Source organism: Arvicola amphibius, chromosome 12 (assembly GCF_903992535.2).
Source record: "Arvicola amphibius chromosome 12, mArvAmp1.2, whole genome shotgun sequence".
Lineage (NCBI taxonomy): Eukaryota > Metazoa > Chordata > Mammalia > Rodentia > Cricetidae > Arvicola > Arvicola amphibius.
Window position 1 is genome coordinate 62,752,217 of NC_052058.2, and position 17,377 is coordinate 62,769,593.

Below are 17,377 nucleotides of genomic sequence, written 5' to 3' on the forward strand. Positions count from 1 at the left end.
TGTCCACGTGTCTTCAGTTTTGTATTCACAATGGGAAGGGGACGCATCATTTCTGTGCCCTTGTTTGGACAATGTACTGAAAATATTCTATATGCTATGAAGTTCAATGCATACACTATGCTAGGTGTTGCTTCATATTTCTCATTCATTTATTTATTTTGCTTTGGGTTTTTGAGACAAGGACATACTCTGTAGCTCCGGCTTACTTTGAACTCAGAGCAATCCTTCCACCTCAGTCTCCCAAGTGCTGGTCTGTTATTATTTTTTTTTTAAAGAAAGAAACAACTATATAAATTTCAGCTGAATGTATTCCCTTCTTGATTGTGTGAGATATGTTCTTACAAAAGAAACACAGCCAAGGGCTGATTCCGGCTTATGGATTCCCCCTCTGCTGAGCTTTCACTCCATTCTGCTCACCCTGTGCCTCATCATTTAATAATAAAGACCCAGACACCATACCTGGGCAGTGACACCTCAAAGACAGAATCAAAAGCCATGGATAGTAGCACTTTCCTGAAATCTCCAGTACTTGTGAGGTGAAGGCCAGATGATCAGGAGTTCAAAGCCATCCTTAGCTACATAGCAAGTTCAAAGGCATCCTGAGCAACATTATATTAGTTCTACGAAAAGCAAAGAAAAATAAGACAAAAGGCCAAAATAAAAACAAAAGCAACAAACAAAAAATATTAAACACTTCTAAAGATTAAGCAGGTTTCATGTTAGGACACAATATCTACACACTGTTTCCTGAAACCCTTCTTTTTCAGCTCCATTGACCTCTTGCCCAATTTTTCTTCTTTCTTTCTGCCTCTTCTCAGTTTCCTTCCCCAGTTTCTTTCCTCTGCCTGGTCCTCCAATGACCTAAAAGTACAAAAGACAGTCTACAATAAATCATTTGGAATCTGCACATCTCTCTGCCCTGTGATTCTGGTGGACTCTGAAGCCTGCACAGCACATAGGACTCTGTGGTGTCTTGTGCTGTCTCATTAGTCAATTAACAGCAAGTTGTTAATAATTTGCCTCCATGTAAATCAAGGCACATCTATATACCAGAATTTCTGGGTGTGTGATCTAGGCATAGAATTTTGAGAATTTCCTTGATTTCATTTGGTATTCATTGTGCACTGACCTATGAGAAACGTTGCCCTTGTTAGAACAATATGCACAGTGGAATTTTGGCAATAAATAAGTAGATGAACAACCCATGTCTTTAAAAAATGTATTTTCCTTTTACGTGGTGGAATTTTGCATATAATTTTTATATTACTTATTTTTAAAGATAATAGAGAAAATATAAACAGAATTGTAATCCCATAAATCAGTAATGATTACAAAGTTTTAGGACTTATCACCCTTTTGCAGTGGATAACCCACCCAATTTTATACTCTTTTCATCTTTGTCTAGCCATTTATTCCACCTGCATACCACCATTAATCACTTCTCTGCTATTTCATTAACGTGACTTCCAGGAAAGCTAAAATAAATGTGTCTGCATTATATTTTAACCAAAGACCATATTATAGTCTCCATTCTCTTTTACTCCCATGGGCACTTTTTTCTCATTACACGTTATCCTTCTGTGTGAAGGTTAGGTTAACCTCATTAGAGGTCCTAATTAACTTAATTTTAGATCATTCTGGCCTTCCCACTTTGCTTGACAGTCTCTCTTATCCATCATTCATCAACATATATCCATAAGGTAGTGTAGAAGTCAGATCTACTCAGAGGAGTAGTAGCCATCCTATGTGAGTATTTCTCATGATTTTAACTTTTCCAAAGTGCACACACACACACACACACACACACACACACACACACACAAACACAAATGTTCTACAAACACAACTGAAGATAGAGACTCTAGGCTTCACATTGTGATTGCTTATGTTGGGTGGTAGTGAACACCTCCAATGGTGCATTGTCCAGTCTGACCTGTGGGAAGAATCTGAGGGGAGGTAGAAACTAGGTGTGTCTGTGAGCCTTCTCTATACACAAAGAAGGACCAACCACTTGGTATAGCAGCAAATGAAACAGTTAAGTCCAGGGTACTCTTCTGTTGTTTGGATAAGAACCATGAAGGTGATAATGATTCCTTGCTATGTGCTATGAGAACTAAGAATTTTGGCTACTTCACTCCATATATTTCTCATGACAATAATATATTTTATTATGAAATGCTAGTACAATGTCTTGTGTTAACATAGTGTATAAATTGATATATACGTATATATACATGCATTAGATATATTACATATTATTATCTACTATATGCATATGTTGTATATTATTATCTCTCATTACAAAAGCGAAACAGACTGAAAGTTATATGATTATTTGGCCAATAAATGGCCATATTGAGATTAACACTATGCTCTGGCCCGATAATATTTTTAATCATGAGCAAAGACCTTCATTTTTTCTGGTCTCTTTTTTCATGTTTGTAAAATAAACTTCTAAATTATTTCTAAATTTATTATTATTAATAAATGCTGAAAGTTTGCATTCTGTTTCCTGTCATTAGAGCAAATATGACGGACTAAGACCTTGGTATACTACCATCAAGAAAAGTAACGTATAGTTTGTTAATACCAAAAAATCAAGGTTTATTATAAACACAAGTACTGTACTACATGAATTTAGTAGAAAATACTTTGGGTAATCTTACAGTAATTCCCAAAGAACTTCGTCTGAATGAACAACCAGAGCTTAAATGGCTTCTTTATTAACCAATGTAATAAGACATATTCACAGCATACAGAGGGGAATCCCACATCAAATCATTGTTAGCTGGGTTTGGTTGGTCATTCCTCATTCACAACCCACAGGACTGGGTGTAGATGTCACTTGAAAATGGAATGCTAGAATATTTTCCTCTTTAGATTTGTAGACTTGTGAGAACCCTAAGAGTGCTGAAGAAGATCACTGAGTCAAAACTACTAAAAGATGTTTCTGCAGTCAGGTTTTACCTCATGACAGGGCGTGGGCTTGGTGAGACTTAATCATGAATGGCAACTCTGCTTGCTTAGTAGTTTTTTTTTTTTTTTTACTTGAACAGGGTACCACCCTGCTATTGTTAGAGTAGACTATCACTATTCTAAATCACAAGACAGAATCAATAGGAGCATTGGAAAGTCTTGCAAAGAAGAAATGATTAAAGACAAAAAGCTGACACGGTTTCTGGTCATATTTTCCTGGCTTAGCAATGCCTTCTGCTATTTGCACTCATCATCCCTATCCCCACAGCATCTCTGTTACCATTGTCACCACTGGATCAACTCTTACCACCATCATTACAACCGCCATTATAACCACCACCACCACCACCACTGTTGTCACTATCATGACTACCATCATGACTGTCATCTCCACTGTCATCACTATCTCTACCACCCATCATCATCCCTGTCATCACTACGACCACCAACATCCTGGTTTCCCTAACACAGTAATTCTTGATAAGTAAGATGCCCTGCTGAGGTGTTAAATGAGAATATTATTTTTTAACAAGGAGGTTTTTTTTTTAGATGTTTGGTATTTAATCAGTGACCATTCTTTTCTTTCTATAGTTTCTATATCCCCCCAAAACAGCCTAGAGGCCAAAAAGATTGGAATTGTCATTCTAGAGACAATTCTTCAGTAACCAGGAGGGAAGGTGCATTTTCCTATCTTTATAAGAAACACACACCGAAATAAAGTTTGTTGAGCTAAAACTATACATTTCCCTCCCCTAACCAGAACCTTCTCTGTGGGCTTCTTGACATGAAAGTGAAGCATGAAACAATAAAATTGCATGTGGGAGAAAGTAAGTGGAAATGAAATAGTAATAGAGTGCTGGTTGGACTTCAAAATTAGTGTAGCATAAAATCAGTCTGGCCTGGAGGAAGAGGGGCCATGGCACGGCATGGAGGTCTTACCTTGAGTTATATTTGACTTTCTACATCTTTCTGAGCCAATAGCTTGAGTTTCAACAAATTTTATTCTACCATGATATGCGATACGAAAACTTGAACAATAAACTGCCAATGTGAAGAGAAATAATATTAAAATTCCTTAAATATGCTAGATTTACAACCTTTCAAAACAGTAATATATCTGATGTATAAACAATATGTCATAACATTGCAAATACAAGAGAATAGATTAATCTGTGTGTGTGTGTGTGCGCGTGCGCATGTGCGCGCATGCTAGCTGTTCTTTTGTAAGTAAGAAGAGCACTGTAATCTGTGTACACTCATGCATCTGTAAGACATAGAAATTTGTTTTTTTTTCCATTAAGTCTCTGTCTGGCTTTATAATTAGTGTTTATAGTAAATACATTCAAAGTTTATCCTTAGAATCCTCAATTCTCTTGCCATTGTAGTATCATGTGAGCCTTAAACTAATTTATTACAGCTTCTTTTGGCTTCAAAGTGACTGAACCTCTGCTGTAAGCTTTGGCCACTCAAATACACACCTGGGCATGGGCCAACTCCTGCCTCAGGATTTACAGGACTGGCAGCTGGTGCTTCGGCTTTTGCTTAGAAGAATACTTGCTGGGCTTGTAAATGTTCCTGTGACCTTCAGTCCCAAGCAAGGGGCATCTTACTGTAAAGTTTGCTGTTCTGTATCAACTGCCAATTTTTCTATTAATTGCAAAAGCTAAGTATAAACAATGCTTACTTTTAACAGATAAAGCAGTGAGACTTTCAGTGACATGCAACTTCATACCCCCGTGTTGTTTCTCATCTGTCTTAGGCTTGTCCTGATTGCTTTTCTGGCCCTACTAACTCTTACTTTGGGTGGGTGAGCATTTTGGTAGTGACCTTGCCTTGTTCTCTAACAATTGGGGTCAGGGCAGGCCAGACTGATTCATGAATGGTCCCCTAGGGGACTCTGGGTGGGACAGTAATACGAAGAATTAAGTATGGTTAGAATACTGAGCGGATTGTGGACATATACACACACTTAGGTCATTAGCACTTGCTAGCCATTTGGGCCACTTAGCAGATACACTTCATTGTGTTACGTGGTTTCTTAGAATAATGGGAGAAATGTGTGATCTCCATTTTTTCAAACAGGAAAACTGAGAACAAGAGAGACAAAGTAATTGATTTCAGGTCAGAGGCTTATTAAGAACCAAAGCTGCAGGTTTAACACGAGTTATCTGCTTCTACAGCCTCTGTTTTGACTCACTCTGTCACACTTAGTGATAGTGATCATTCAGTGCAGCCTACAAATATATCCTGCAGGCCACTGTGACTGAATTGTCCACCTCTTGCCTTTTTAAAAACATTTCCTCTCATATATTACATCCTGATAATTTTCACCTACCCGCTCTCCTCCCAGTCCCTTTCTCCTCTCCTCTAGACCTACTCTCCCTCTGTTTTCTTTTAGAAAAGAGAAGGCATCCCATGGATATCAATTGAATATGGCATAACAAGTTACAATAAGACGAAGCACGTGCCCTCCTATCAAGGCTGGATAAGGCAGCCCAGTAGGAGGCAAAGGGTTCCAAGAGCAGTCAAAAGAGTCAGAGACAACACCACAGCCGCTGTTAGGAGTCCCACAAGAAAACTCAGCTACACAACCATAATGTATAAGCAGAAGACCTAGTACAGACCCATATAGAATCAATGATTGTCCCTTCAGGGTATGTAAGCCTTTATGATCCTGACTTAGTTGATTCTGTGGGCCACGTTCTTATCATGTCCTTGACCCCTCTGGCTTCTATAATCATTCCTCCCTTTCTTCCTTGGTTCTGCCTAATGCTTGGATGTTGGTCTTTGCATCTGTTCCCATCAGTTGTTGGATAAAGCCTCTCTGAAGATGATTGGGCTAGGCTCTGGTCTATGCGTATAGCAGAATACCATTAAGAATCATTTCATTGACCTTTCTCTTTTTTTGTCAGTCATGTTTGGTTCAATCCTAGGTCTCTGGGCTGGCCAGCCTTTGGTTCCTGGGCACCCACACAGTGTCAGGCATAGTCTTCCTCTCATGGCATGGGGCTCACGTTGACCCAGCCATTGGTTGGCAACTCCCACAAGTTCTGTGCTACAATTATCCAGAACATCCTGCGGACAGGACAAAGGTCAAAGGTTGTGGGGCTGGCTTGGTTTCCCAATTTCTGCACTAGAAATCTTGCCTGGTTACAGAAGATGGCAGGTTCAGGCTCCATATCCCCCATTATCAGGAGTCTACATTAGGGTCACCCTCATAGTTTCTAGTAAGTGTCCATTACATTAGATTTTCACATTGTCCCCCAAATGCCCTTCTAATTACAAATTCCAGTCATCTCTTCCAGTCCTCTCTTCCTCCATCCCCATCCCTCCTGCTTCCATTCCACCTGCCCCCAGTCCACCTGTGAAATAAATTCTATTTACCCTTCACAGGGAGATCCATGAGTCCCTCCCCCCCGAGCGCTCATGGTTATTTAGCCTCTCTGGGTCTGTGGATTGCAGCATGATTATCCTTTATTTAACTGCTAATACCCACTTATAGGTGAGAACATGCCATGTTTATCTTTCTGGGACTACAATATCTCACTTAGGATGATTTTTTTTCTAGTTCCATCCATTTGCCTAGAAATTCATGATGTCCTTTTGATAACAACTGAGTAATTGTGTACATATACCACATTTTCCTTATCTGCCTTCAAATTTCATGATGTCTCTTTTTTAAACAGCTGAGTAATTGTATACATATATTACATTTTCTTTATCCGTTCTTTGGTTGAAGGGCTTACAGGTTGTTTCCAATTGCCGGCTTGTAGTGCGAATTCTACTGGTTCTTTAGAATTCATGCTACACTGGCTATTATAAAGAAAGTTGCTATGAACATAGTTCGTATCTTTTAGTAGGATGAAGCATCCGTTGGGTATATGCCCAGGAGTAGTATAGGTCTTGAGGCCCATCAAGTTTCAATTTTCTAAGGAATCTCCATATTGATTTCCAAAGTGGCTGTACAATTTTGCACTCCCACCAGCAATGGAGGAGTGTTCTCCTTCCTCCACATCCTCACCAGCATGAGCTGTCACTTATGTTTTTGATCTTAGCCATTCTGACAGGCGTAAGATAGAATCTCAAAGACGTATTGATTTGCATTTCCCTGATGGCTAAGGATGTTGAGCATTTCTTTAGAATTTCTCAGCCATGTGAGATTCCTCTGTTGAGAATTCTCTGTTTAAATTGATACCCTATTTTAAAAATTGGATTATTTGGTTTGTTGGTGTCTAATTTTTTGAGTTCTTTACATATTTTCAATATTAACCCTATGTCACATGTGGAGTTGGTGAAAATCTTTTCCCATTCTGTAGGCTGCCATTTTGTACTATTGTTGATGTCCTTTGCCTTACAGAAGCTTTTCAGTTTCATGAATTTTATGAATTGTCGACCTTAGTGCTTGTGCTATTGCCGTTCTGTTCAGGAAGTTGTCTCCTATCTCAATACATTCCAACTTTTGCTTTTTACATGGAAAAAAAATCTGACACAGAGAGTGTTAACTAGCTTTCTCCTCTCATCCAATATCCAGGCATGATAGACCAGGCAAGTGGCATGCGTAGGCATTTCTGTCCACCTTCCAATCCACAGGTACCTATGGCTTCCCAGATGCTCATGTTACACATTAATAACTCAGATCTTATTGCTGCTATGGCTTCTAGACAAGGGATTGTCAAAAGCCCTTTGCTTTCTGAAGGAGTAAGAGTGACAGAAAGTGGCTCATCAGGTGAAGCCCCAGGCAAAGGTGTGGCCGTATTTTGAAAGTACTTACTTATTATGAGTGCTTACTGTCACCCCTGTCTGTAGTTGAACAGACAGACTGACAGAGGCAGGCCTAGAGAGATGCCAGGAGGAGTCTGAAGAAGATATCGTACTGAAACTTTTGAAGATAAGAAAATAATTAGTAATAAATGAGATAAGCTATCTTCAAAAATGAGTATATACAGTTTTTGTTATTCTTGAAAAAAAGTCTTCTTGGACTCACAGCAGGCTTTCCCCATTATCTGAGTTATGTATGTATACGTGTATATATGTATGTATGTATGTATGTATGTATGTATGGACAGATAGATGGAGAAACAGAGAGGGGGAAGGGAGGAGGGAGAGGGAAAGAGAGAGAGAGAGAGAAGAAAGAGGAAGGCATAATTCTCTTATAACTAGCCGAGATCACTTAACGATTCATCTTTATACCTCTGGAATGTTTTTCCTTTGAGATAATTTAATTATATTTTTTCCTTCCCTTTCCTCCCTTTAAATACTCCTTGCTATTCTTTTTCAATTTATGGCTTATTTTTTCACTAATTGTTATTGCACACATATACACCGCATACACAACACACACACACATACACACACACACACACACACACACACACACCACACTCATGAATAGAATCTGATCAGTCTCTATAATACTACCTATATATGTTTTCAGGGCTGACTATTTGGCGGCACTGGGCAACTAGTAGATGTGCTCTTTGCTCTTCCCCGGGAAAGGCCACCTTTCCCATTCCCAGCCTTCCTCCATTGCCTGCAGTTCTCTATGTAGGGTTCATGCTTCATGGACTTCTCTCTGTCCCTTTGGCATGTTCTGGTTGTTCAGTACATATTGGAGCAGTCATGCTGGTGAGAGTTTATGGGTGCAGCTTCTGATATCACTAGAAGACCCAATCTCACGGCAAATTCCTTGTTCCTCTGGCTCTTACAATCTTTCTCTCTTCAACAATGTTCGCTAAAGGTTAGGAATGTGATAGTGGGTTCTACAACTTTGTATTTTGCTTAGTTGTGGTTTTCTATTTGGTGCAAAGGAAGTTTCTTTGATGATGGGTGAAAACTATGCTTATCTGCTTATATATTGTTGCTAGGAATTATGCTGGTTTAGTAAATTAGTGGTTGTAGACCTCTCCATCAGTACCTCTTGGATCTTTCATGCATGTTTCTTTAGTCTACCTATCCTTCTCTTTCTGGACCAAGCAAACCTACCTCAAAGCATCTCTTTCCTTATATACTTCATGTCTCCTGGTAGCTTCCTCTTAGAGCTGTTAGTTTGAATAATAATGGCACATTTGGGCTCATATATTTGAATGATTATTCATCAGGGAGTGGAACGCTTTTATAGAATTTAAAAGATTAGGAGGTGTGGCTTTGTTGGAGGAAGTGTGTCACTGGGTGGGGGCAGCTTTGAGGTTTCAAAAACCCACATAAGGTCTAGTCTCTCTCTCTCTCTCTCTCTCTCTCTCTCTCTCTCTCTCTCTCTCTCTCTCTCTCTCTCTCTCTCTCTCTGCTTATGAACCAAAATGTGAAGGCCTCAGTTACTGCTCCAATGCCTGTCTGTATGCTTGTATACTGCCATGCTCCCCATGATGATGATAATGGACTAAGCCTCTGAGACTGTAAGCAAGCATCCAATTCAATGATTCTTTTTGTAAGAGTTGCCTTGGTCATGGTGTCTCTTCACAGCAATAGAACAGTGAACAAGACAGGGCTCATGTAAATTAGTATTCTGGCATTATTACCATACCAAGCTGTGGGACCCAATGTCATATGTGTGTATATATATATATATATATATATATATATATATATATATATATGCTCAATGAATAATTGTCCAATGTGGACAATGTGGAAACGAACATACAGGTAGAGGATGAAACAATGGTAAGGACCAGAGTTTCCCACTAAATGTCTCCATGTTTTAGGTTTCATTAATCCTTGCCTTTCAGTGTGATTTCTACTTCTTCAGACATGCACCAATGGGAAGAGATATGAGGAATCTGAATAACTGTAATAATTGTGTGCATTTAGATTTAAATCACATGAGACATCTCAGGTTTGGGGAAATAATCCAAGCATGTTCTACATGAAAAACTCCATCAGATGTAGCAAAGCGGGCCAGAAACATACCAAAAAAAATAAGATTAAGTACAGTTGACCTTAAAAATTAGAAATGCTGCGGGATCTAGTGAGAAAGGATGGAGAAGTTATTATAATCTTGAAGATGTTCTGGCTAAGGGAGAGGGTGTTCCTGCACCTACCAGCCTGGGGACCTAAGCTATGAGCAAAGACGGAAGCACAGCGTCAGGCCTTGACACAGAATAAACAGTTCATCCATATCTAGGCTTTACGAGGATCTTTATGTTGACAGAGGCTCCACTTTACCTGGGAGGACTTAATAAAAGACACTCTCGTTTGTTTCTTACTCAGAGAAGAAACACTTGCTAAAGCCAATACATCTAAGTGGACAATACTGCTGGTTCTGTTTTTTCTCTGGGTCAGGACATCTGATATTGCACAGGGCAGGACAACTGTGATAAGCTGTGGACTGGTCACAGCTCAAGTCGGCCTCTCCCCTTTAAGGATATTGGCTTGAGAAGCCAGGCCTGCAGTTTGTTAAAATGAAAACTGGTGTGGAGTTTGGAATTGCTATATTATTCTTTGGGGTGGGGTTGAAGACTGTGTCTCTCAAAGTGGCCTTGATCTTCTCTTCTCCAACTTTAAAATGCATGGGAATAGCTTGGAGAACTTTAGATTCTTATTGAGTCAATCTGGGCTCTATCCTTGTATTTATTAGTAACAAGCTTCCATATTCTGATTGTAATACTGCTGTTCTAGGTACCATTCTGTGGGTAGTAAGGACCCAGAGTATTCTGAAGAGAAAATCTAGTCTATGTAATTCAGTTTGAAAGCTGAGCATGTGTCATGCAAAAAAATTGAACTAATTAATACTTGGGTTATTGTTCTGTAATAGAAACAATGTAATTGCCTTCTCCGCTTACATTTCCTATTTAGCATAGGTCAATAGCAAATACACAAGTAAGGAATTAATTCCTTTATCTGCTCCTTTGCAGGAACATAGGTCCTTTCAGATTGCAATATGGGCATTAGTGTTCGGTCATCACAATACTTTGATCAGTGTGATAATACCATGTTAATTAATGGAATTTCTAATGGCATTTCAGCTATAAAGTAAATATTCACACATCTCCTGAACAAAAACCTATTAACACCTATTATGAACCAGACATAATGCTGGATATTGAAGATATCATGGCAAATAAGGCCCAGGTAGGAGTAAACAGACATCACAGAAGCAAGTATATTAATAAACAAATAGAAAATAAGCAAGATAATTACAGAGCATGCACTCTGTGAACACAGCAAGGATGCTGTATCTTAAAGTGACAGAGGGCTCTCTTGGTGATAAAACTGTTCAAAGATAGGGAGAGAGGGATCCAATTAGAAGAACAGCACCACAAGGCAGAAGAGGGGCATCCGAGTCCCCGTGGCAGCAACGATCCTATGCTGCACTTGTAATTTTTACCCCAGAGTAGATGAGTGCATTTAAAAACATGACTAGCGGGGTGTGTGGTATCAAAGAGAATGCAGTCATGTAATACAGGACCTTGCAGGCTAATAGGAAACATTTGGACTTTAATGAATTCAAATATTTTGTTTTGTGGCCAGAAACAAATGAAAAGTGCTTTGCACAGGAAATGATACAACGTAATTTATTCATTTTTATGAAAATGTCCTCTAATTAGTACTTGTTGACAGGGTATGAAAGGGTACAGAAAAGTGGAACATCTAGCTGAAATATAAGAGAGTGGCTTTGGGTCTACAGAGATACTGAGGTCCTGGGACAAGCTCCAGGAATACCTGCGTGAAGGACCTCACAGGGCTTGCTGATGGATTGTGTGAGACCAGATGGGGAAAATAGAAGATTGAGAGAGTGCAACCAACGATGTCTCCTGTGTTTCGAGTGGGAGCAACAAAGTAGATAGTGATGTCATTCATTGTGTGGAGGAAGTCTGAATACGTGCAGAGATGTGGAAACCAAGAACTAAGGAATAAGAGTCCTTACCATGCACAGACTAGTACCTCACTCTCCCACAACTCTTTCTGTTGATATTATTTCTGAGGGACTCCCTACTGTAGACAACAGATGACCTGGATTGGCAAAGATATGATAATTCTCTTGGACCCAGAAACCATTCTTTTACTTTTCTCCAAGGGAACATAAATATGACTTTTGAAAAAGCCTTTGGTGGTGGTAGAAAAATGGGGTAGACTCGTGTATGCCTCGAGCAACATCAATCAAACGTGCAGCCAAGTTTTGATTACAGGCTCTTTATTTCTGGCAGGAGTGTAAGAAGGAGAAAAGGCACAGCTGGGGTTTCAACAGTAGGTGGGTACCACACGCTCTGGAATTTGGGAAAAGGCACCTTTCAACTTGGAAATTGTGGCGATTTGTCTGGGGAAGTTAGAAAGAAAATAAATACAAACCTTAGCCTAAGCCCAGCTCCTCATGATGTCATTTACAAAGTAAGGGATAGAGAGCAAGATCACCCGGCTAACAACCCTTGCCAAAAAGCTGGATGCTCAGCCAAGACCAGATGGGAGGGCTGCAGGCTTCTTAGGTGAATGCTCTTACTCTCCTTTCTTGTATTTATGGCTTACTTTTACTAGCATGGGAAGGAGAAGAAATTGTAGGCATTTGCCAGCCTCATTGCATTAAAAAATATAGGCAGGATTTTAAAATACAGAGTTCAGACTGAGAGATCTAGTTCAATGATAGAGTTCGTGCTTAACATACAGAAGGCTCTGGAAGGGGAAGGGTAGCGGAAGCAAGAGGGAGAATAAGGAGAGAAGGAAGGTACTGTCCTCGGCCAGTTCCAGGAAATTTAGTTCAGATGGTCAGGTAATCTAGGTTTTCAAAAGAACTCTTACTTGATTGTGATAAATTTTCTTACAAATTTCATCTGAAACCCACTTGTCTAATGGTTGGGGTGTTGTCTTAGAGCTTGAAAATCTCAGAATCTACTCTGTCTTTAGCTGATAACTCTTTTACTCTATGGACATCAGGAAAGTCACCTACTTGGTCACTAGTATTAGTTTCCTATGAAAGACAACACCTTTACCTTCCTTTACCCAGTGGCATGAAGATACTACAGAGAGGGGATAGATGTGAGCAGATGTTATGCAGAAAGAAGTGGAAGGAGGTTTCCAGGAACTCTTGGATCCTGTCTTGACAAGGACCTGTCTGTATGATTTGATTCAGTGCTTATAGCTATCATTCCTTGAAATGCAAATCCCTTCCATGACTTCAAAGTTTCTTGGCTCCTGGTTTGCACACATTGCCTGAAGGAAGTGGACCCCCAAGAATAATCCTATTAGGGTGAGAGGTCAGTATGCGATAGCCCCACGTCAGGAGACACGCAGAAGCAGTTATCAGATCATACCTCAGAGGTGCTATGGTCTTGGGGGTCGCAGTAACAGCACGATAGACTGAGTGTCTCAACTAACCAGCGTTCATGCCTCACAGTTCTTGATGACAGAATTTGGTAGATGTCTTCTCTGAAAGCAGGTTTCCCTGTATGCAAATGCTCTCCTTTCTTCTGTGTCCTCATAGGAAAGAATGTAGACAAGGCAGGGAAGCATTTGTGCCCCTTTGTCTAAGGGCACTAGTTCCACCATGAGGGTGCCGTCTTATGACTTAATTATCCCTCCAATGCCCTCCTTCCTAGTGTAATCACACTGAGGATTAAAGTTTTGACATAGACTGGGGAGCTGGAGAAAGAACAATCATTTTGTGTACAATAGTTACTGAATAAAGCAGACTAGGAGGAATGTTTTAAGTTTCAGCCCCCCTCAGACAGGCCTTAGAAAGAAGCCAAGTTTTATAGAGCTAGAACTAATCCAAGGAATTCTTATTTTCTGATATAATCATGGTGTCTTTGGAATGTAACAAAAGGGCCAGAAGGGCCCCATGGCACACAAGCTCCATACCATGATGCTGAAGACTCAGTCCATTAACTGTGAATCCACATATAAGTGTGATCATCAGATCGAAGCATCTCACACCATTGGGCCACAGGGAACCTGGTAAATGCTTTGGAAGTGGTCTGAAGGTGGGGCCTTAACAGTATCATCTGATGTAGAGGTACAGGACCTGAAAAACAAACAAACAGAAACCCAGGAGATGGCTGTAGTAATGGTTCACTTGTGTGGTCTATTTGGTTGGATTAAGAAGCACATAGAGCATCAATGAGGCACAGCTTTGCATATATCTCTGAGTATTTTCAGAGAAATTTAACTGAGGAAAAGGTTGAAAGAAAGACACTCCTCAAATGTGTATGGCACCATGCCCCGGGATGGAGACTAGGATGAATAAAAAGAGGAAAAGGGAGAAGTCGGCAGAGAGCCAGTATTCCCCTTTCTCTGCTTCTTGATCTTTGGCAATATATGTACCATGGACAGTCTTGGTCCTATGTCTACACTTTCCCTGCCATGGCAGACTATACTCCTCTGGACTAACGGACAGAATCTTCCTCCTTTAAGTTGCTCTCTGTCAGATGCTTGGTCACAGCCATGAGAAAAGGAACTAACACAGCTACGTAAAATCATCTGCTTTCCTAAGGAAAAGAAAGCACGAGGAAGGAGAACACATGAAACTGGGAGAAGTGTAGAAACGGACTGTTATGAACGGACCCCGATTGCCTAGGAAACGACGATGCTCCCGGCCTCCCCTCATGCTTGCCCAGTCCAGGGACTGCACTCTCAACTGTGTTTCTTCTCTTGCTACCACACATCAGTCCCCATCTCTTGCTGTTGCCAGTGTGCAGCCCAGGTCCTGTCATAGTGTGGGGGTACAACCCCAAATACCCGAGCTCACTCTTCCCCATGCAGGTTTAATCTGTCTACGTTCACCTCTGAGGTTATTAACCTGGCAAGGAAATGCATGACCTCGACATTCTTGAATGATTCCTCACTCCGGGCAAGGAAAGTGGAGACTGTTTCCATGGTTAAACTATTTCAAACCAATTCAGAGAAAAAGAAAAATACCACATGAAGTAAAAATATTATCATCCTGGCCAAGCAAGGGTTTTCCTTTGCAACCGTGCCGACAGGCCAGGGTTGTACAGCTTTGCTTCCATATTGGTGTCAGTGGTGTTGCTGGCTCTCTCCATTTGGGAAATGTCAGTTCAGCAGAGCCATGGGAAGGGTCTCAACTGTGGAAGGGGGAGGGTTCTCCTGGAGGATTTAAAATCTGCAGAGTAAAGGAAGAGTAAATGCTGAATTTAAGGGAGATTTCAAAGGAGCCTCATTAGAGCAAAATGAGCTACAAACTCTTTGCTAGAAAACAATTTTGGAAGCCACCCTTAAGTATCATCTTTGTGGGGAAGAATCCTTGTACTAAATAATACATAGCCTGCTCTTTCATTAGCATAGAGGTTCACAACTGACACCACTAACCTATGCTAGTGAGATCCTTGTGCAACACACAGCCTTCTAAGGAGATAGTATTAAAAACATGTTATTCAAATTGTTTGAAAGCAAATGCATTCTGTAGTGTAAGATCCTGGGAAAAGGACTTAACAGCACGGTGTGTTCTTTTTCTCTATAGTTGAGATAAAAGCAGAGTTTTATTCTTAGAGCTGTGATGAGTCGATTGATTTGTTTGTTAGGAGTCTTGCAATGTACCTGATGTTGTTCATTGCAAATCAGTGGTTTAAAAATAAAGTATTTGTTTTCTTAGTTCCAAATATAGGCTAAATACTGCATCCTAAAAATTGAAAACAAGAAAATGAAATAGCTGGTGCCTTCTTCAAGTTTCCAACCCAGTGGAAAAACCTGACTTCTGCATATACCAGGGTGATCTATGTTTCTCTGGTAGAAAATGGAAGAATATTACAAGCACAGAGCAGGCATTTTATAATGGTTAAAAGCACATATCTTAAGTGTTAAAATGATATCATGACACTAGAAAACATCATTTTAATGTTCTGGGCATATAGCATAAGCCTGAAAGCCCAGGCAGTTGGGAAATGTTGGTAAGAGGATCCATTAGTTTAGGGTCACCCTTTAATGCTAAGAGGCCAGCTTGGATTACATGAGACCCTGCATTCTGTGGTGTAAGAGAAAAAAAGAACACACCTTGATGTTAAGTCCTTTTCCCAGGATCTTACACCACAGAATGCATTTGCTTTCAAACAATCTGAATAATATACTTGTATGCACGTGCTTGCATGCACACACACACACACACACACACACACAAAAGCAAGCAATTTAAAACCACCAGCTACATAGTAGAGAGAGCCAGTGGCCAAAAGATTATTTATATTTTCAATGACAAGCTTATCTGTAACCGCGAGTTTTGTGAATCAGAAGTAGGTATGCAAAAACAGCCAAACTGGAAAGCACCTCCTGGCTGCAATGAGTCAGCGGGGAGTGGAACGGAATCGGCAGGACCAAGAACTCTGGTGTTTTCATTTCTGCCCCCGTCAAGCACAGTCTCTGCTCAGGGGCTATGTCTGGACATGAGATGGAGGGCCGGTTCTTCCAGGGCCATACTGAGTCACATCAGCTCACGGATCTGATGAAAGCTATGAGCATATTCCAAGAAAAAGTGAACTTGTAAACAAACAAAGTAGCCATAGTGATGTCAGTGGAGAGATTGTCCTTTGAAGGTCAGGTGGACCTCTGTTCTAGACCAATATATTGCTGGACTCTTTCTCCTCAAAGAGGTAATGACAATGAGCATTACCAATTTCATCAACTACATCACCACAGAGCAGGTGATCTTCACGTTATATCTGATGCATCCTGAGTGTCTGACAACTCTGCTGTACTCTGACTATATGGCATCTCTCACTGGGCTCAGATGTGAGACTATGCCCATCAACAGTCTAGTTGCTATGCTATTTATCAGCTCTCTTGGGAGGAGTAAGTCAAATGTGCAAGACCTCCCACCACTGTCAGTCCATAAACACCACTAGTTTTGGCTTAATGAGTCACAATGGGACATTTGGCTAAATAGAACGAATTGCCCTGCCCTTTTTTATTTCCAGTGTGTGTGTGTGTGTGTGTGTGTGTGTGTGTGTGTGTGTGTGTGTGTGTGTGTGTGTGAGAGAGAGAGAGAGAGAGAGAGAGAGAGAGAGAGAGAGAGAGAGAGAGAGAGAGATGTGTGGTCTCATACATATGGCATGGCATGTGTCGGGGTCACAGGACAACTTTGGAAGTCATTTCTCTCCTTCTAGCACATAGGTTCCAGAGAATCAACTCAGGCTTGGCATCTTTACCCGCTAAGCATGGCACTGTTCCCCTATGCTAATATTTATCGTATCGTTCTGAGGGTCCAGTCTTCTCTGATGGCTGTTCGGTTTCATGTCTCATTAGTAAGTTCCTGAAGATACAATGCCTGGATGATGGAACCTGGGAACAGAGGAGCTGCAGCCCAGTGGTGTGCAAGCCCCCTTCTCCTGTGTTTGAAGGCATGTATGAGTGTACCGATGGCTTCAAACTGGACAGCCAATGTGTGCTCAACTGCCAGCAGGAAACGGAAAGGGTAAGGAAGACTCTGTGAACTTCAATGGGATGGGACTCTGCTTTCTTCTCC

General features: G+C 40.6%; 1 protein-coding gene across 1 annotated transcript in view; it reads left to right on the top strand.

The window, feature by feature from the left end:
• The window catches only part of Pappa2 (pappalysin 2), a 245,420-nt gene that overhangs the window by 172,523 nt on the left and 55,520 nt on the right, over positions 1 to 17,377 (top strand). Inside the window, exon 17 of the mRNA XM_038350230.1 lies at positions 17,158 to 17,326. Within this exon, the coding sequence (XP_038206158.1) occupies positions 17,158 to 17,326 (169 nt within the window). The remainder of the gene's footprint in view (positions 1 to 17,157; positions 17,327 to 17,377) is intronic.